General features: G+C 39.2%; 1 protein-coding gene across 1 annotated transcript in view; it reads left to right on the top strand.

The window, feature by feature from the left end:
- Positions 1-21,532, top strand: part of LOC140196245 (D-beta-hydroxybutyrate dehydrogenase, mitochondrial-like) — a 34,592-nt gene extending 13,060 nt beyond the window's left edge. Inside the window, exons 3-5 of the mRNA XM_072255105.1 lie at positions 2,921-3,062; positions 6,517-6,669; positions 20,543-21,532. Coding sequence (XP_072111206.1) covers positions 2,921-3,062; positions 6,517-6,669; positions 20,543-21,012 — 765 coding nt within the window. The 3' untranslated portion in view covers positions 21,013-21,532. The remainder of the gene's footprint in view (positions 1-2,920; positions 3,063-6,516; positions 6,670-20,542) is intronic.
- The last annotated feature ends 40 nt before the right edge of the window (positions 21,533-21,572 follow it).

Genomic DNA, 21,572 nt, shown 5'->3' with positions numbered 1-21,572 from the left:
ACCAGGAGTTGGAGGTGGCGTTACGTTGTATAACAGCCAACAACCCGTCTACCTGGAGCAACCATCTTGCATGGGTAGAATACGCCCACAACTCTCTGGTCAGCACCGCGACCGGAAAATCTCCTTTTGAATGCTCTCTGCATTATCAACCCTCACTGTTTCCTGCCCAGGAAGAGGAGATTGCGTTGCTGTCAGTCCAGGCCCATATACACAGGTGCCAAAAAATCTGGGAAGACACACGCACGGCCCTGCTTCGTTCAGCCAACCGTAACCAGAAAATTGCTGACCACTATCATACCCCTGCTCCTGAGCATCGATCTGGGCAGATGGTGTGGCTCTCACCTAGGGACATTCCTCTGAGGAACCAGCTCTAGAAGCTCGCCCCCTGCTTCCTGAGACCTTTCGAGGTTGAGAGCATTATCAACCCCACGGCAGTCCAGCTCAAACTACCTACGTCCATGCGGATCCATCCTACATTTCACGTCTCCCAGTTAAAACCAGTTTCTGTAAGTCCCTTGTGCCCTCCGACTGAACCCCCTCCACCCCCCGGATCATCGACGACCATCCGGCGTACACCGTCCGGCAGTTATTGGATGTCCGCCGTCAGGGCAGGGGTCTCCTGTACCTGGTTGACTGGGAGGGGTACGGCCTGGAGGAACGTTCCTGGGTTCCCTGCTCCTATATTCTGGACCCTTCTGTCATCTGGGATTTCCATGGGGACCATCCAGACAAGCCCGGGGGATCACCAGGAGGCTCCCATTAGGGGGTGGGGGGTACTGTCATGGTTCTGTTTGGTTGTTCCCCTTTAACGCTCCTTTCTCCCTGATTATGCCCTATTACAGACATTAGATTTTCAATTGCTGCTAGTTTACTCAATTATGGTACACCTGGTTTGCATCAGAGACTGAAACAAGTACGATGGCGTCACGACACAGGTTTGCCAGTTTGTTGGTTGATTCTTGTGAGAGTAAACCTTGTTTCCTATTCCTGAGAACTGTTAGTTCTAAGCTTCGCATCGTCTCCTGGATATCGGCTCCCCATTCACGGAGGTGCTACGCCTAATGACTCTGCCTCAGCATCTGTGTCCTGCACTTGGGTTTGTCTCCAGCCACGTCCTTGCAACATAGTCATGTTTTTATAGTTTTTGTAATTGTGCAAAAGATTAAGTGAAATTATAATTAAGATTACAGCTGTGAAAGAGTCAGAACTTATAAAATTGCAGTATTGAAAATGAAGTTTCTGGCGATTTTTTTAAATTGGTAGGCTTATTTATTTTGAAATTGAAAGGTCTTTGTTGTACTATTTTAGTTGGAAGATGCATTTTAAAGACAGGAGGAGCAAGGAAATCTAATGTCAGTGGGGGGAAAGTGGTAATTATGTTCATATCTAATTAGAAGGCCCTGGAAATGGATTATTTTCTGGTGTAGGTTGGAAAAATACTGTTCCAAAATCAAATTGATGTTCAGTAAAATGTAAAAGAGAGGAACAGAAGACGCTCAGGTTTGTAATTTTTAAAGGCAAACTTTAGTATGTTTCTCAGCTGAGCAGTATTTGCAATGAATATAGATCTTAACTTAAAAGCTTCAAAGTTCAAAGTAAAATTTATTATCAGAGTACATACACATCACCACATACAACCCCAAGATTCTTTTTCCTGTGAGTTTACTTTGCAAATCTACGGAACAGTAACTGTAAGTAGAATCAATGAATAACAAACTGTGCAAATGCAAGTATAAATAAATAGCAACAAATATCAAGATAAAGAGCCCTAAAAGTGAGATAATCGGTTGTGGGAACAGCAGAAATAGAATGAGTGTAGTTATCCTCTTAAGTTCAAGAGCCTGATGGTTGAGGGGTAGTAACTGTTCTTGAACCTGGTGGTGTGAGTCCTGAGGCATTTGTACCTTTTGCCTGACGGCAGCAGCGAGAAAAGAGCATGGCCTGGGCTGTGAGGATCTTTGATGATGGATGCTGTATTTCTGTGGCAATGTTTCATGTAGACGTGCTCAGTGGTTGGGAAGGCTTTTCCTGTGATGTACTGGGCTGAATCCACTACTTTTTGTAGGAATTTCTGCTCAAAGGCATTGCTGTTCCCATACCACTTTTCACCGCACATCTATAGAAGTGGACATGGTGAAAATGAGAGAAATGGGCGTTTTCTGTGTGACTGTATCACACTATCATTTTGAAATGAACACAAAAACGTAGGGTATAAATTCTATAAAGTTTGTTACTTCTCTGGCACTGCCTTCCTCTGGTTATCTCTTTCAGTAACGCGAGAGCTGTGTAGCCAAGCCCAATCCTTTAATGTTCACCCGTCTGTCGTACCTGTGTGCTTTTTAGCAAGGATCGGTGATCCTGAGAGTGTGGTCTGGCAGTCCACAGGAAGTATCCGTGCTGAACTTTTTGCTTCCACTGTTTTTACCTTGGCATCCCTGAGAAGAGATATCACATTCCACTGCTGTCCTGCACCATGTTGGGTAATACAGGATGATGGTTCGTGCAATGCTATACAGCGCCAGCAATTAGGATTCAATTCCTGCTGCTGTTTGTAAGGAGTTTGGGCGTTCTTCTCATGACTGCATGGGTTTCCTCTAGGTGCTCTGATTTCCTCCCACATTCCATAGACGCAAGGGTTAGTAATTGTGGGCGTGCCATGTTGGCACTGGAAGCGTGGCAACACTTACAGGCTGTTCCCAACAAATCCTTGGTCTGTGTTGGTCGTTGATGCAAACAACACATCTCACTGTATGTTTCAATGTACCTGTGACAAATAAAGCCAATCCCTTTATATCTCTCTCTATGTGGAATCATTCTGTTTAATGCTACTCCTTGTGCTATATATACCCTCTGGGGACAAATGGTTTTAATTTTGACTTGGTTTTTAAAAATGTAGTGTAATTGTATTTTTCTTTGGAAGGATAAAAATGGCGAAGGTGCTCAACTACTTGAGGAGAAGAAATGTGAGCGTCTAAAGGTTCTTCAAATGAACATATGCTCGGATGAGGAAGTGCTACAGGCGGTGGAATTTGTAAGAAGACATTTGAGGGATCCGGAGAAGGGTATGCTCTGGGTTCTACATTGGACTGTGTTCTATCAGCCAGATAATTTAACAAAATGTCCTTAAAGTTATTCTGTTCGTTAACATAAAACAATACTTGATTTTCAAAAATGATTTAAAAAAAGAACCGGAAATGGAATAAAAAGAGAAAATCTGGAAATGCTTGTCAGGCAGCTACCATGAGAAAGAACTAGAGCTAACATTTTGGGTTGATAATCTTGCATTAGAATCCTGATGAAATATCAACAATCTGAAATCCTTATGTTAACCTTGCTTCTGCACAGATGCTGCCTTACTTGTTGGGCATTTCCAGTGTGTTCTGTTTCAATTTGAGACACTATTGATCGGGACAGTGAAATGCTGATATGCCATAATAAAAATGATTTGTGGAGATGAAGGGGCCTTTTTTTTAAGTTTCTTCAAAGTTCAAGGTAAATTTTATTATCAGATTGCATAAATTTTCACCACATACAACCCTGAGATTCCTTTTCTTGTCATCAGCACACTCAATAAATCTATAATAATAACCAAATCAATGAAACGCTGCCCAACTTGGGTGTTCACCCAAAGTGCAGAAGGCAACAAACTGTGCAAATTCAAAAAGAATAAATAATAATACTAATAATGATAAATAAGCAATATGTATCAAGAACATGAGATGAAGAGTCCTTGAAAGTGAGTCCTCTGGCTGTGGGAAAATTTCAATGATGGGGCAAGTGGAGTTATCCCCTTTGGTTCAAGAGCCTGATGGTTGAGGGGTGGTAACTGTTCCTGAACCTGGCGGTGTGGGTCCTGAGGCTGTTGCACCCTCTTTCTGATAGCAGCAGTGGAAAAGATCATGTCCCAGATGGTGGGGGTGAGGGGTCCCTGATGATGGGTGCTACTTTCCTGTGACAGCATTTCATGTAGATGTGCTCAAAGGTTTGGAGGGCTTTACCCGTGATGGATGAGGGCCATATCCACTACTTTTTTGTAGGATTTTCCGTTCTTCATCCTACTTTAACTTTCTGACTTGAGCAGATGAAATTGATCTGTGAAAACCAGATTTTATTGGACAGTTTTGAATAATTTTTTTCAGAATATGCAGCAATCTGTGATATCTAGAAAAGCATTCACCCTGCATGTGGTTTTACTGTGAACCACGAAAGACATGGGTAGCCTGACTGTGCAACTAAATGATAAATGACCTGTGCAAGTATCAGTAACAGCAGTTTTTTTTTGTTATCACCAACGTGCATCAAAAGCAGTGCTTTTCTCAAAAAAAACCAATGCAAATAAGTAAATCCTAATAGATTACCTCTTCATTTTTCACTGCAGATGCCTTTTGATATTAGCTGAACAAAGTTGCTAATTAATTTTAACATTATCAGTGGTTTTGTAATGTGTACTTGTCCTTGGTTAGGTTTAACTGAATATATTTTGTGTAGGACTTTTTGTAATCAAAGGCATCAGAAATTATTCTGATAATTTCATTGGTTAGATTTCATCCAAGTTCTAAATGTGATAAGATTGCAGCAAGTGAATATAATTTGTACTGGGGCATGTTCATGTTTAGTTTTTAAACCAAGCTTATCGAGAAAAGAAACCATAGGTTTATTTTGTCTTTCTTTTTATTTAATTAAGTAAAAGTTGCAACTTTGTGCACTAACATACACTAGTGCATGCTTTTGTTAACTACAAGCACTTCAGTTTGCTGCTATTCTAAATGGAAGCCAATCTCCAGCCAATTTGGTTGTCTCTGCAATCAAGAAATGGCTGAGAGCATTGAATGTTAATCTGTTATGGAATAATTCTCTTGACTTCAATGGGATTCATCTTGGGTTGATGAATCTCGCTGATTTCATCTTCACTAATTTCCTATTTTCCTATTGCTTTGTTAGAACCTGGTCTTTTTTTGGTTGACATGTGGAGTAGGATAGATAAATGTCCACCATATATCACAAATTCCAGCATGGTGAAGTTTGAAATTAGATCTTAAAGCAATAAGAGGAAGCTCTAAAGACTTTTTGTGAGGAACTCTAATAGACCCAAGCCTATTGTGTGATATGTGATATTATTTTCAGTCCTATGCTGGTCCTCTTCCTCAGCTCTTCTGCACTTAAAGAGCTCACGCCTTTTATTAATTTTGCTGCCAATTTCAGCCCTGTTGTCACTTTTACATTGTCCATCTCTGACTTTCTTCTGCATCTGTTTCCACTTTTGGAGGATAGGGAACAGCCAATATAAACCCACAGACTCCCACAGTGGTCTTGATTATACTTCAGGAGGCACAAGGGTTTGAAAATGCTGGAAGCTGGAGTAAATGAGTGGGTTAGTCAGCACCAATGAGGGGAACGCAACAGTCCATGTTTTGAGCAAGGAAAGAGTTCTCTTGTCCTTAATTTCCACCCCACCAGCACATCGCACTTAATGCATCGTTCTCTCCACTGTCTTCAAAGCAATTTCACCACCAGGCACTACTTCCCTTTTCAGCATTATAAAGGGGCCTTCCCCTTTATGTCCCCCTGGTTTGCTCTTCTGTTCCCACCTGCCGTTCACTTTATTGTAACACCTTCTCATGTAACTGCATGCAATGCAACACTTGTTTGTTTGCGTCTGTGATTATCAGCACTCAGGGACCGACAAAGGTATTCCAGGTGTAGCAGTAATTGTATTTCACTTCCTTGTGTACCGCATGCGGTGCTCTTTCCTTTGTGTTTGAGAAACTAAATGCAAATTAGGTGACCATTTTGTGGAACATCTTTATTCAGTAAGCAGGGATAACCTTTAATTTGCTGGTGCTCGTTACCTTAATTCCTTAATAAAAGATGCTGGATATCATGAGTACAGATGCTAAAGCATCCTATCCTCGTTATATTACCTCACAAAAATAGGGTAATTGTTATTGTGGAAGCCATGGCATGGTAATGGTGTAATGGAATAAGCTGAATCTAGTGCAATTTAAGTAATCCAGTTTCTTTTTGTTGTAATGTGCAATGAAGCACAGAAATACAGATACTTTGTGAGATTCATCATTTTGTACTAGTTGTATCATATAGTCTGGGAAAGATGCGAATCTTATTGGTTGTGAAGGAAGGTAAATACCACTAAGGAGCATCATAATCATTGTTGCTATTCATGATTCAGCACTAGCTCAATGGTTTTCCTTTGTCATGGTCCTCTTCTAATTTCAGTTTAAATCTTTGCTTGAAAGGCCTAAAAAAAAGTGGAATCCATGGTTACTGTAATAACTAGAATTCAAAAAGCAAGCAGAGATGTAATTTTTATTTGGTCAGGAAATGGTGATAATCAGATTAGTATTTTGCTTGTCCAGAAAACTTTTGAATAGAGAGTTTCAAACTATAGGTCAACTAGCAGTTTTTAATCCATTGTACCTGACACAGAGGGTGATACGATGCTTGATGAATTTATATATCTGTACTGTACTGATTGAATATGTTGTGCCCTTTATTCAGGACTTTGGGGCGTGGTGAACAATGCTGGCATTTCCACTTTTGGCGAGGTGGAATTTACAAGTATGGCACATTACAAGGAAGTTGCAGATGTCAACATATGGGGAACCATCCGAGTAACTAAGGCCTTCCTTCCCCTTATCCGGCGAGCGAAGGGTGAGTAAAACTGTGTTTTAAATCATAGATCAATATCAACTAATGGACTTGCATGAACTTGCATGAACTTGCACAGTTTTGAATTAAGAATTTAACTGAGTATTGATTGAAGAAGCCCTCTCCGATTTGGTATTTATATCTGATTTTACTTTCTGTACTTTGTTTTGCTATCAATGCAGGTTGATATCTGTGAATACTATATCTGTGAACAAAACTCCAGTGTCTTTTTCTCTATTAGAAAAAAAAATGCCCCACTCCATTTGAAAAAAATGTTTCTTATATTTGTCCAAAAATCAGTATAAAGGTAAAACATGATGAACAAAAGAAAACCTACAGATGCTTTAAATCCAAAGCAACAGACACACACAATACTGGACCAACTCAGCAGGCCAGGCAGCATCTATGGAAGAGAGTAAACAGTCGACATTTTGGGCCGAGACCCTTCATCAGGTCTGGAAAGGAAGGGGGAAGGAGTCAGACTAAGAAGGTGTGGGGGGGGGGTAAAGGAAGACTTACAAGGTGGTAGGTGATAGGTGGAGGGGGAGAGGGATGAGGTAAAGAGCTGGGAAGTTGATTGGTGAAAGAGATAAAGGGTTGGAGATGGAGGGGTCTGATTCGAGAGGACAAAAGGCCATGGAAGAAAGGGAAGGGGGAGGAGCACAGAGGGAGGTGATGGGCAGGTAAGAAGGTGTAAAAGGGAAACAGGAATAGGGAATGGTGAAGGAGAGGAGGGGAAGCAATAATGGGAAGTTCAAGACATCGATGTTCCTGCCATCACGTTAGAGGCTACCCAGAGGGAATATAAGGAGTTGTTCTTCCAACTTGACTGTGGCCTCATCATGGCAGTAAAGGAGGCCATGATGAGCTTTGCAACACTCGGTCATAGCTGTGTCTGTGGAAAGCCAGCTGTGCAGCCTTGCTTGCTCTGGTGACCTCTGTACTTAAGCACTGTTGCCTCCTACGGCATACCTTGTTCCTTCTTGTCACGGCCCACAGGTGAAGTAACGGACTTGTTGCAGCAGCAAGTGTAAGTTGGTTTCAATCAACTTCATTAATGATCATCAAAATGTTGGCATTAATTTGGTGCCTTCCCTTCACCCAGAACACCATCACACTTTCTCCAAACAATCCTGCTATCTTTCTGTGCCAGACTGAGGCAGGTGCCTATTTTTTTTTCCCTTTCCCTTTCATTCTGAGGCCCCGGCTATCTAAGTGCGCTGGAAAAATATTGGTAGAGTCTATTGCCCTGAATGAGAATGCTGCCCATTGGAGTACAGGAAGTTCACCGAATCAGTGGGACTCCCATGATCCAGTCACTTTCCAACCGGATGAGAAGTACTGGCTGTTTCTCCAGTACTTCTGGTTGTTGGCTGAATGATTTGGCTTACAAACTGTGTTGCTGTGCAGTGGCTTCTGAGATTCTAAACCTGGAGCAGATTTGAATGGCCAATGAGTCATCTGACAGCCCATCTAACAGACAGGAACTTTTTCACCCATGCAGCTGACATCCAGTATTCATGTGACAAAGCAATCTGGAAACTCAGATAACTTGTGTGGTACATATGTATGTAATACTGATGTGTCTGGAAATTGTATCAGCCGTGATCAAATGGCAGAGCAGATTCGATGGGTTGAATGGGCTAATTATGCTACTATGTCTTCTTTTTAAATCTTTTTATTAATTATTATTGAAAATCAACAACAGAGAAAAATACATCAAAATAATCAAGACAACATATCCATATGTAGAATAAGAGTTAAACTATCAACCAGGCTAAACAGTATATCAATAATAATCAAAAAACAAAATGTTAAAGCTTTTTTTTATGGAAGCAGGAAAGAAAGAGAAAAAGAACCCCTACCAACTAAAACAGAGAAAACCCCTAATAACTAACAAAAAAGGGAAAAAAAAAACATTTGGAGCACAAACCCGGAGCTATGTGCCGTACAAGCTTCCATTATATATAAAAAAGACATCAAACCTCCAACCAAGTCCATATACCCAAGCATCAGAAAAGGACCATCCTTATTAACTCAAGTCAAATGATAATAATGGGCAAAAGAACCCCACCTCTTCTCGAAGTCAAATCTAGGATCAAAAGTTCGACTTCTAACTTTTTCCAAACTAAGACATAACATCACCTGAGAGAACCATTGTATCAAAGTGGGAGCAGAGGCATCTTTCCATTTTAATAAAATAGCCCTTCTAGCCACTAATTTGACAAATGCAATTACGTATTGGTCAGATATAGAAATACCGTGAATATGTTGAGGAATTATACCAAACAAAACTGTCAATTTATTAGATTGTAAATCGATTTTTAAAGCTTTAGAAATTGTAGAAAAAACAGATTTCCAAAATTGTTTCAATACAGAACACGACCAAAACATATGTGTCAATGTAGCTATCTCAATTTTGCATCTATCTCACTGACTATTTCATTAGGAAATATTTTAGACAATCTCTCCTTTGTCAAATAATAACGATGTACAATTTTAAATTGAATTTGAGAATGACTGGCACAAATCAAAAAAGAGTTAACCTGCTTCAAAATTCGCAACCAATCCTCTGTTATCAAGGTCATATTAAGCTCTCTTTCCCAATCTTGCTTAATCTTAAGTAAAGGATAATTATCCTGTTGTAATAGTAAATTATAAATTTTCCCAATAAAACCTTTCACTAAAGGGTTCATTTTTAAAATAATGTCTAACAGGTCAGAGTCTTGTATATATGGAAAATTACTTAAATATTCTTGTAAGAAATGACTGACCTGAAGATATTGCAAAAAATGTGAATATGAGAGAGAGTATTCAGTTACTAATTTCTCAAAGGACATCAATTGACCTTCTTGAAACAAGTCCATAAAGGAAAAAATTCCTTTATTCCTCCAAGGAGAAAAGGTAGGATCACTAAGTGAAGGTTTAAATAAATAGTTTTGATAAATTAAACTAAAAAGGTTAAACTTTTTAAGATTAAGAAACTTACGAAACTTACGAAACTGGTACCGGATTCATAATGATTGATTAATCATAGGATTTATATTTAGAACAGAAATTTTGGCTAATTGTACAGGTAAAGGAGCTCCTAATAACGAAGTTAAATGAAATTATTTCACAATTTTCAATTCCAAGTCAACCCAAGATGGTCGTTCCTTTTTATTGGTCCAATATAACCAAGAACACGCATAATGTATATTAACCGCCCAAGAATACATTCTTAAATTAGGCAAAGTAAGACCTCCATCCTTTTTTAATTTTTGTAAATTACATTTTCCAATTCTTGGTCTTTTATTATTCCAAACAAAAGATGAAATAACAGAGACAACCTGATCAAAAAAACTTCTTAGTTAGAAAAATAGGAATGTTTTCAAATACATATAAAAATTTTGGTAAAATCATCATTTTAACTGCATGAATTCGACCTACTAATGAAAGTGTAAGTGGATTCCATCTAGAAAAAAATTGCTTCATAAAATCCACTAAGGGAACTAAATTAGCTCTATAAAGGTCTCCATAATTTTTAGTGATGATAATACCTAAATATTTAAAAGAATCTGTAACTTTTAGAGGAATGTCATCATATCTAGAAGCAGAATCATTTAAAGGAAATAATTCACTTTTATGCAGGTTTAATTTATTTCCTGAAAACAATCCAAATTCATTTAATAATTTCAAAAAGCTAGGAATAGATTCTTCGGGATTCGAAACAAAAACCAAAAGATCATCCGCATAAAGGGAGATCTTATGAATAGTCCCATTTATAGAAATTCCTTGAATATTTTTAGCTCCACAAAGTGCAATAGCCAAGGGTTCCAACATCAAGTTAAGTAACAGAGGACTTAACAGACATCCTTGTCTCGTACCCTGGGAAAGTTGGAAAAAGGGGGATCTACAGTTATTAGTGATAACAGTGGCAATAGTACTTTTATATATCAATCTGATCCACTTATTAAAATTAGTACCACAGCTAAATTTCTCTAAAACTTTAAATAGTTATTTCCATTCAGCTCTATCGAATGCCTTTTCAGCATCTAGAGAGACAACACATTGGGGAGTCTTAGAGAGGGATGAGTATATAATATTTAACAATCTCCGAGTGATAGAAAAAGAATAATGGCCTTTTATAAAACCCATTTGATCCTGGGAAATAATTTTAGCTGGTATATTCTCCATCCGATTAGCCATTATTTTTGAAAGAATTTTGGCATCAACATTTAATAATGAAATAGGTCTATATGAAGCACAATCAGTAGGGTCTTTATCCTTCTTAAGAATTAAATAAATAGAAGCTTCACAAAATGTGGAAGCTTCATAAAATGTGCAAGGTAACTCTCCTAACAGAAAAGAATCTTTAAGCATTTGCAACATATAAGGAGTAAGCAAATGTTCAAATTTTTTATAAAATCCTACGGTAAAACCATCCAATCCAGGAGCTTTACCAGATTGCATTGAAAGAATAGCTTTCTGAATTTCTCTATCAGTAAAAGGAGCCTCAAGAATTTGCTGATCTTCAACAAATATTCCAGGAAAAACAAACATTTGTAAAAAGGCATACGTATTCGAAGGGTCAGCTGGAAACTGAGATTTATAGAGTTCACTGTAATAGTTTTGAAAAATTTTATTAATATCTTCATAATTACAAGCTAAACTACCATCTCCCTTATGAACTTTTAAAATTTGTCTTTTAGCTCTAACTGCTTTAAGTTGAGATGCTAATAGCTTGTTACTTTTATCTCCAAACATATAAAATTGACTTTTTAATTTAAGCAAATTTCTTTCAATAGGATAAGTTAATAGTAAATTATATTGTGATTGAAGTTCAACCCTTTGTTTAAATAAATCAACATTAGGAAAAAATGCATAAGTATTATCCAGATCTTTAATTAGTTTGGAAATTCTATCTAACTCAATTTTTGTCTGTTTCTTGAGTTTAGCCAAATAAGATATTATCTGACCTCACAAATATGCTTTGAGTGTATCCCATATAATCAATTTCGAGACATCTCCCGTATTATTAAAAAGAAAGAAATCTTTTATCTGACTCTCTATAAATTTAACAAAGTCCGAACTTTGTAATAATTTTTCTGGAAAGCGCCAAGGCAAGTTTACATTACTAACATCATTTAACTCAAAAGTTAAGCTTTAGGCGCATGGTCCGAGACTGCAATAGCATCATATTCACATTTCTGGACTTTGGACAAAAATCGGAAATCAGCTATAAAATAATCAATTCTCGAATATTTATTATGAACATGTGAATAAAAAGGATAATCTCTGTCATTAGGATGTAAATTTCTCCAGATTCCTATGAAACCATAATCAATTAAAAAGGAATTAATAAGTGTTGCCGAATGACTCGGAAGCTGCTGATTGGTTGAACTTTTGTCAATCAAAGGGTTTAAACAGCAGTTGAAGTCACCGCCCATCAGCAGCATATATTCATTTAAGTCTGGTAATAAACCAAATACATTTTTAAAAAAAGAAGGATCATCTACATTAGGTCCATATAGATTAACTAGGACAATTTTTCTATTACAAGTTGTTCCTTTAATAATTAAAAATCTACCATTATTATCTGAAACAATGTCTTCTTGAATAAATATTAGATTTAATAAAAATAGATACTCCTTTTGTTTTATTTTGACAAGTAGCATGGTATTGAAGGCCCTTCCATGTTTTAAAAAATCTATTTTGATTGCCTGTTCTGATATGCGTTTCTTGAGCAAAAATTATATCGGGCTGGAATCGATTAATAACTTTAAAGGTCTTCCTTCGCTTAATAGGGTGATTCCAGCCGCGTACATTCCAGCTAATAATGTTTATCTGTTTAAGTACCATTGGATATTATTCTTAAACACGACAATACACACATACCATCGCGGGCTAATCAAAGATGGCGGTGATGAATATAACCAAATAGAAAACACGCATGCTCCGGAACTCCATAATGGGGAAAAAATACAAAAGGTGTGTGTGGAAACAAAAAACCCACAATAAACCCCAAAATACAAAAATACCCCCAAACCTCCCACCATCCCCAAAGAAGGAAATCCGGCAAAAGAGAGAAAAAGCCGGAATGCATCCCCAAGAAAAGAAACATAAGATCGGAATTCCACGTACCGCTCAATTTAAATAATGATTAAAAGTTTTTTCTCCCAATTCCCCCCTCCCCCTTACAAAGAAAATACGTAACCGTAAGATAAGAAAGCCCAGCAAAGGAAAAAAAATGTTTATACAGGTGTCCCCCGCTTTTCGAACGTTCGCTTTACGAAACCTCACTGTTACGAAAGACCTACATTAGTACCCTGTTTTCGCTTTCAGAAGGTGTTTTCACTGTTATGAAGAAAGGCAGCGCGCAATAAAAAATCAGCACGCGATAAAAGGCAGCGCGCGCCCCCAGCGGCCGCTCTCCCCCGGATTGGGAACGGCATTGCTTTAACACATTGCATTGAGCAGCCGTTAGCAAGATGAGTTCTAAGGTGTTGAAAAAGCCTGAAAGAGTAAGGGTGTTACACTTAGCAGAAAACTAGACATAATTAAGCGTTTCGATTGTGGTGAACGAAGCAAGGACAAAGTGAGTTTGGCTTGTGGAAGTTGATGAAGATGATGTTGAAGAGGTTTTGGCATCCCATGACCAAGAACTGATAGATGAAGAGCTGATGCAATTGGAAAAGGAAAGGATAACAATCGAAACAGAATGCAGAAAGTGAAGCAACTGCGTGAGATTTTCGCTGCAATGATAAAGTACGACTTTAATTTTGAAAGGGTACGTAGGTGTAGGGGATATTTGCAGGATAGTTTGAGTGCTTACAAACAACTGTATGATAGAAAGGCTCAGCGAGGCTCAGCAGTCAAGCAAGCCTTCCACATCAGCCACAGCAGACGACGAACCTCGACCTTTGACATCGAGGCGGGCAGTCGTAGGAGAAGATGAGCTCCCTGCCCTGATTGACGATGAGATGACACCGCCGTGTCCCACCACCCCAACACCCGGGCCCCGGACAGATACTGTACCGATTCGCGGAGAATGCAGCGGTAGCCGGGAGGCACACAGCACATCTTTAAGAAAAAAGCTGAAGTAAACATGCTAATTAATTAGGTGCCACCTAGCATGTAATTGTCGGCCCAGATCAGAGGCGATGCAAGAGGCAATCACCTCTTCTTTAAGTAATCCATCAATCAAAAGATATCTTCAACATACCGAAATCTTCAAAACCTGTGTTCTTTCAGAAAATTATTCAGAAACTCTATTACCCTTCATACATCAGCCGAATCCCCAATAGAATTGACAAAGTCCGATGCCGCTTGGGGATCCAAGAAGACACGAGGGGTAGAATCTTTAGGAAATAACTTTGGTCTCACTGGATATCTCAAGGATGGAAAAAGTCTTTTTCCGTGAGTGATCTTCATGACCAATATGAATTTGATCCATTGTTCCATAACTTCCCGTGGATAACCTTCATAAAAACGGATCTCGGAACCGTTAAGTTTAAAAACTTTCTGTTTTCTTGCACATTTTATGATTTGGTCTTTAACTTTAAAGCAAAGAAAGTTGACTAAAATTGGTCGAGCTTTATAGAAACATAGAAACATAGAAAATAGGTGCAGGAGTAGGCCATTCGGCCCTTCGAGCCTGCACCGCCATTTATTATGATCATGGCTGATCATCCAACTCAGAACCCCGCCCCAGCCTTCCCTCCATACCCCCTGACCTCCGTAGCCACAAGGGCCATATCTAACTCCCCCTTAAATATAACCAATGAACTGGCTTCAACTGTTTCCTGTGGCAGAGAATTCCACAGATTCACCACTCTCTGTGTGAAGAAGTTTTTCCTAATCTCGGTCCTAAAAGGCTTCCCCTCTATCCTCAAACTGTGGCCCCTCGTTCTGGACTTCCCCAACATCGGGAACAATCTTCCTGCATCTAGCCTGTCCAATCCCTTTAGGATTTTATACGTTTCAATCAGATCCCCCCCTCAATCTTCTAAATTCCAACGAGTACAAGCCCAGTTCATCCAGTCTTTCTTCATATGAAAATCCTGCCATCCCAGAAATCAATCTGGTGAACCTTCTTTGTACTCCCTCTATGGCAAGGATGTCTTTCCTCAGATTAGGGGACCAAAACTGCACACAATACTCCAGGTGTGGTCTCACCAAGGCCTTGTACAACTGCAGTAGTACCTCCCTGCTCCTATTCTCGAATCCTCTCGCTATAAATGCCAGCATACCATTCGCCTTTTTCACCGCTTGCTGTACCTGCATGCCCACTTTCAATGACTGGTGTATAATGACACCCAGGTCTCGTTGCACCTCCCCTTTTCCTAATCGGCCACCATTCAGATAATAATCTGTTTTCCTATTTTTGCCACCAAAGTGGATAACTTCACATTTATCCACATTAAATTGCATCTGCCATGAATTTGCCCACTCACCCAACCTATCCAAGTCACCCTGCATCCTCCTCACAGCCAACACCGCCACCCAGCTTCGTGTCATCCGCAAACTTGGAGATGCTGCATTTAATTCCCTCATCCAAGTCATTAATATATATTGTAAACAACTGGGGTCCCAGCACTGAGCCCTGCGGTACCCCACTAGTCACCACCCGTCATTCAGAAAAGGTCCCGTTTATTCCCACTCTTTGCTTCCTGTCTGCTAACCAATTCTCCACCCACACCAATACCTTACCCCCAATACCGTGTGCATTAAGTTTGCACACTAATCTCCTGTGTGGGACCTTGTCAAAAGCCTTTTGAAAATCCAAATATACCACATCCACTGGTTCTCCCCTATCCACTCTACTAGTAACATCCTCAAAAAATTCTATGAGATTCGTCAGACATGATTTTCCTTTCACAAATCCATGCTGACTTTGTCCGATCATTTCACCGCTTTCCAAATGTGCTGTTATCACATCCTTGATAACTGACTCCAGCAGTTTCCCCACCACCGACGTTAGGCTAACTGGTCTATAATTCCCCGGTTTCTCTCTCCCTCCTTTTTTTTAAAAAGTGGGGTTACATTAGTCACCCTCCAATCCTCAGGAACTAGTCCAGAATCTAATGAGTTTTGAAAAATTATCACTAATGCATCCACTATTTCTTGGGCTACTTCCTTAAGCACTCTAGGATGCAGACCATCTGGCCCTGGGGATTTATCTGCCTTCAATCCCTTCAATTTACCTAACACCACTTCCCTACTAACATGTATTTCGCTCAGTTCCTCCATCTCACTGGACCCTCTGTCCCCTACTATTTCTGGAAGATTATTTATGTCCTCCTTAGTGAAGACAGAACCAAAGTAATTATTCAATTGGTCTGCCATGTCCTTGCTCCCCATAATCAATTCACCTGTTTCTGTCTGCAGGGGACCTACATTTGTCTTTACCAGTCTTTTCCTTTTTTACATATCTATAAAAGCTTTTACAGTCCGTTTTTATGTTTCCTGCCAGTTTTCTCTCATAATCTTTTTTCCCCTTCCTAATTAAGCCCTTTGTCCTCCTCTGCTGGACTCTGAATTTCTCCCAGTCCTCAGGTGAGCCACTTTTTCTGGCTAATTTGTATGCTTCTTCTTTGGAATTGATACTATCCCTAATTTCTCTTGTCAGCCACGGGTGCACTACCTTCCTTGATATATTCTTTTGCCAAACTGGGATGAACAATTGTTGTAGTTCATCCATGCAACCTTTAAATGCTTGCCATTGCATATCCACCGTCAATCCTTTAAGTGTCATTTGCCAGTCTATCTTAGCTAATTCACGTCTCATACCTTCAAAGTTACCCCTCTTTAAGTTCAGAACCTTTGTTTCTGAATTAACTATGTCACTCTCCATCTTAACGAAGTGAAAATTCTGTGAGCTCTCTCAGTATCAAGAGGCTGAGATAGAATATCCGGGAACAGAGATTGAAACAGATTGGCAAAATAATCCAATAAATTCCCATTTTCCCAGCCTTCCTGAAGACCCAGAATACGAATGTTATCCCGACGAGACTTTGCCTCTAAATCGATAATTTTGCGTTGAGCCTGTTCCAATCAGGTTGAAATATCCACAATCTGATGTTTTGATTCTTTAAACTCAGTATTCAAGGAAAGAATATTTTCCTCAATAGTCTGTAAACTCTGTCGGAATGACTTCAACTCAGAAGTGTTATTGTCCATTTTGTTAATCGAGACCCATCAACACACGTTCCAAATGCTCAGCCCAGACAGGCATATCTTCTGATCTTTCTTTCGAAGTTTTTCCCTTTCCATTGTTGGGTTCAAAAGGCTGTTTTCCACTTTTTAAAGGATACGACATAATGACCACTATTTCCCTCCAAGATCCAAAAAATAAAAGTTGAATTATTCAAGGTTTAGACTGGGGAAAAGGAGGAATTAAAGGCAGCCACAAAATTTATGTGTTACTCCATTGAGCTACAGGCGGAAGTCCCATGCTACTATGTCTTGTGGTATTTATTACTTCTGAACCCTATACTGTAGTATTCTATACTGGAGGAGGAGGAGAAGATGGTGGCGCGACGCAGCACGCGTGGCTGCACCGAATTGATATCGTATCTGTAAGTAGGTACAGTGCACAATCCTGATTTGATGGAGACAGATGTGATAAGCACGGAGGAACATCTGGAGAAACTTCTGAAATGCCTGCTTCGCTGCCATTGCTACTGTGCGATTGAGAATCTCCGGAGGGGGAAGGTCCCAAATCCTTGGCTTTGCCTATTGCCTGTTGCCGGGGCCGGGGTCGAAGCACTCGGCATGGATGGTGCTCGGTGTTGGAGGCTCGAAGTTTTCGGACGGACTCAAGAGTCGGCTGTGGTCGGATGCTTCCAGGATGCTGCATCGGCAAGTTTGTGGCACTGAAGGTTCATGGCAGGGAGACTTTTTCTTCCTTCTACCGTCTGCGTGAGATGATGGGACTTTCAAGAGACTTTGAAACTTTTTTTTACCGTGACCATGGTCTGTTCTTTATCAAATTACGGTATTGCTTTGCACTGTTCTAACTATATGTTATAATTATGTGGTTTTTGTCAGTTTTTTTAGTCTTGGTTTGTCTTGTGTTTCTGTGATATCATTCTGGAGGAACATTGTATTGTTTCTTAATGCATGCATTACTAAATGACAATAAAAGAGGACTGCGTGTCCTCATAATCTAATCTAATCTAGTAATATAATTCACTATGAATCACTAAATCTGCCTTTTTTTCAATGAACAAAAAAAATGTGTCTGCACAAAAGCATTGAGTGTGGATTTAAGTCACATAGCACATTTCTTGCCTCACTGGTATTGACATGTATGGGCAAGTAGTGTTTGCGTTCCATGCAATGAAATCAAAAGTGTTGAGTTTGTCCTTTCATTCTTATTAGGTTTGTTTTGGTAAAGATTTGTAGATGCCTAGAGGCAGTTACACATTATGTACTCCATTCAAAAACATTGTGATAAAGAATATAGCAAAGACTACAGTGTCAAACAATAAGGGGAACTGCTGTCAGAAGACATGAAAGGACATTAAAGGTGCCATCACTCTTAGTTTGAAACCACAGTCATCAACTTTCCAATCAAAAATGACTCAGACTGAGTGACTACTTCATTAGGTACACCTGTACACCTGCTCATTACTGCAAATATCTAATCAGCCAATCATGTGGCTACAACTCAATGAATGAAAGCACGCAGACATGGTAAAGAAAGTTTTGTTTGATTCAGAACGGGGAAGAAATGTGATCTAAGTGACTTTGGCCATGGAATGATTGTTGCTGTCAGACGGAGTGGTTTGAGTATCTCAGAAACTGCTGATTTCCTGGGCTTTTCATGCACAATGGTCTAGAGTTTACAGAGAATATTGTGAAAGACAGAAAAAAATCCAGTAAGCAGAAGTTCTGTGGGCAAAAGCACCTTGTTAATGGGAGAGATCAGAGAAGAAAGCCAGACTGATTCAACCTGACAGGAAGGCACCAGTAACTCAAATAACTACGTGTTACAACAGCGGTGTACAGAAGAGCCCTTCTAAATGTACAGCACACCAGGTTCTACTCCTGTAACCAGTAAAGTGGCCACTGAGTGTAATTCTTTGTGGCAAGCTTCATTATCTCCAACGTCCTTCAAACGAGAGTCATGAAAACATGAGTTCTTATCCCATTAAAGTAGAGAGAGATTTTGAATTAAGTACCTTATATAATTAGAAATCTGGAATTCAAAAATATGTGGCATTAATGGTGACCATGAATTCATTGTGGTAAAAATCTATTTGGTTTATCGGTTCACACAAATATATTCTGCAAGAAAACCTGCTGTCTTTACTTGTCTGACACCAGACTCATAGCAATGCAATGCAATTAACATTGTAATGACTCTGAAATGGCCTAATAAATCACACACATCAAGGATATTTCTGGATAGGCAGTGAATAGTCTGCAATACGTCCCGTGGAAAGGGATTGACAGAGGAAAAAAGGAGAGTAACTAAAGTCAATGGGATTAGCGTTCCATGGTTAAAAAATACACCACTGAGGCATGTTACTGACTTTAAAATGTGAGAAAGATATGAAAGAAATTACTCCAGAATAAGATTAGTGAGGTGAGAATATCTCATTAAGCCATGCATTAGTAGGCTAATAAAGGGCTGAAGAGCTAGTAGATGAACTAAATATGGGTGAGTATCTTGAGAATAGAGATCATTGCATAAGATCCAACAGCAAAGCGAAAAGAGTTCGTCCATAAATCAGAACAGATTTCTGAAAGGCAAGATGTGAACCAACTAACCAAAATTGGTAAATAATATATTGAAATATATTGCAAGGGTATAAATTCCGAGATGTACCTTAAAAATAAATAAGGAGGCTATAAGTAATTTTAGGAGGTCTTGGATTAGTAATAGTGTAACAATTGTTCAAGAATTAACTCCATTTGGAACATTATATGCTTGCATGTAGTCAATACTTGGACAATGTTCAGGCATGGCTGCAAAGTACTTGCACAGGTAATCCCCAGCAAGGGATTGTCAAGGTATTTCCCCCTGACTTTTAAAAGGGTACCATCATTTACTCCCATGTCAGCACTCTGTAGTGTGGAATGTGATTTGCCGCGAATGCAAAATTGAGCTGAATTTACTGTGGCCACAATGCCAAGCCTAAGCCTGGGTAACCTATGGCAAGAGACTCACCTCCCGCCTAGCCAAAGCATTTAAACCACTAGGACAGCATGACAGCATAATGGTTAGCTTAACCCTATCTGGGATCAATTTCTGTAAGGGGTTTGTACGTTCTCCCCATGAACATGTGGGTTTCTGCTAGGTGCTCTGGTTTCCTCCCACATTCGAAAAACGTCCGGGTTAGTAGGTTTGGTCACATGAGTGTATTTGGCTGGCACAGGCTTGTTGGGCCAGAAGAGCCTGTGACTATGCTGTATCTCTACATAAACAAAATAAATAAATTCAAGACACAAGCTAGGAGAGTGTCCTTGCCCTTCTATTCTCAACCTGAGGAAATATCTCAGGACTTCAACCGTCCAAAGTAATGGTTCATGGCTACCTCGATTAGTGATGGTCATTGAACACCAACAATCCTCACAAACAAGGATGAACAAAGCAGAGACTAGAAACCAGTTAATAATGATGAACAATAATAATGAAAGCTTTGGGGGAATATGAAATATTCAGATATATTTTGTACATTTTTTAATAATATTTTTGTGAAATTCTGTGAGTGAAATGGGTACTTCTCGATAATAAGTTTGTGATTCTGTAATAAAATTCAGAATAAATCTATGATACTAAGTCTTTGAAAGAATTTAATAGTTTAACTGTAGAAAAAAAATCAAAAATTTATAGTCTGTACAATTAATTCTCCTTTTTGAATTTGACTTTGAATTTATTTTGCAGGCCGTGTTGTGAATGTCACCAGCATGTTTGGACGCATTGGAATCTCTGGCCAGTCTGCCTATTGTATTTCAAATTATGGAATGGAAGCATTCTCAGACTGTCTGCGTTACGAGCAGCGATGTTGGGGTGTTAATGTCAGCATAATTGAGCCAGGGAACTGTATAGCTGCTACCAACATCCTTACTCGTGATCGTATTGAAAACATAGCTCACAGACTGTGGGATGAAACGGATAGAGTTGTTCAAGAAGATTATGGGAAAGGATATATTGATCAACAGACATTGGCAATGAAGTCTTTCTGTACCAGCAGTTCGAAAGACATGTCTTCAGTTATTAATGCCATCACTGATGCACTAACTTCCAAATATCCATACACTCGTTATAAACCAGTGGATGCTTACTGGTGGATTAGATTGCACATGATGACCTACTTACCTACGCCAGTTGCCGACTGGTTGTACAGAAATTAACCAACCTGCCAATTTGTTACCAGAATGATCTGCTTCTAACATATTACGACAATTTCCTCATGCTTCCAGCTCTATTACTTAGTGTCCATTAACTATTATCCTGACCCAAGATTACTCAGCAAAATTGCATAAAAATTAACCTAGTTATACTGTACATTTTATAAGCACTTGAATGCAATAATTTTTTACTTGATGCATTTTGCAGTAGAAAATACTGCACGGAATGAATATTGCATCTTCACTTCTGACAACTGATTCCAATTGAGGAGCAGTGCACAGTGTGTGCCTTCACACCCATTTCATTTGCAATTTCTTGTTGTATCATCGCTGATTCCTTTTAGATGTGTCTGCAATTTGTAAAGTGATTTTCTAATATAATGAACCGAAAAATGCTTTTTATGCATTTAATACACTGTACCAAGTTTTTCTGATATATGAGAATTTTGCTTAAGGTTTGCCCAGAATTTATCCACGTTGTAAGTTAAGGAATGATGTTGCATAAACTTAAGTTTAATCCTGACCTGCAAGCTTTGCCTGTGATTATATAGCTTTCCCTCAGG

Source organism: Mobula birostris, chromosome 4 (assembly GCF_030028105.1).
Source record: "Mobula birostris isolate sMobBir1 chromosome 4, sMobBir1.hap1, whole genome shotgun sequence".
Classification (NCBI taxonomy): domain Eukaryota; kingdom Metazoa; phylum Chordata; class Chondrichthyes; order Myliobatiformes; family Myliobatidae; genus Mobula; species Mobula birostris.
The sequence above is the reverse complement of the archived record's forward strand: the minus strand, read 5'-3'. Positions and strand labels throughout refer to the sequence as shown.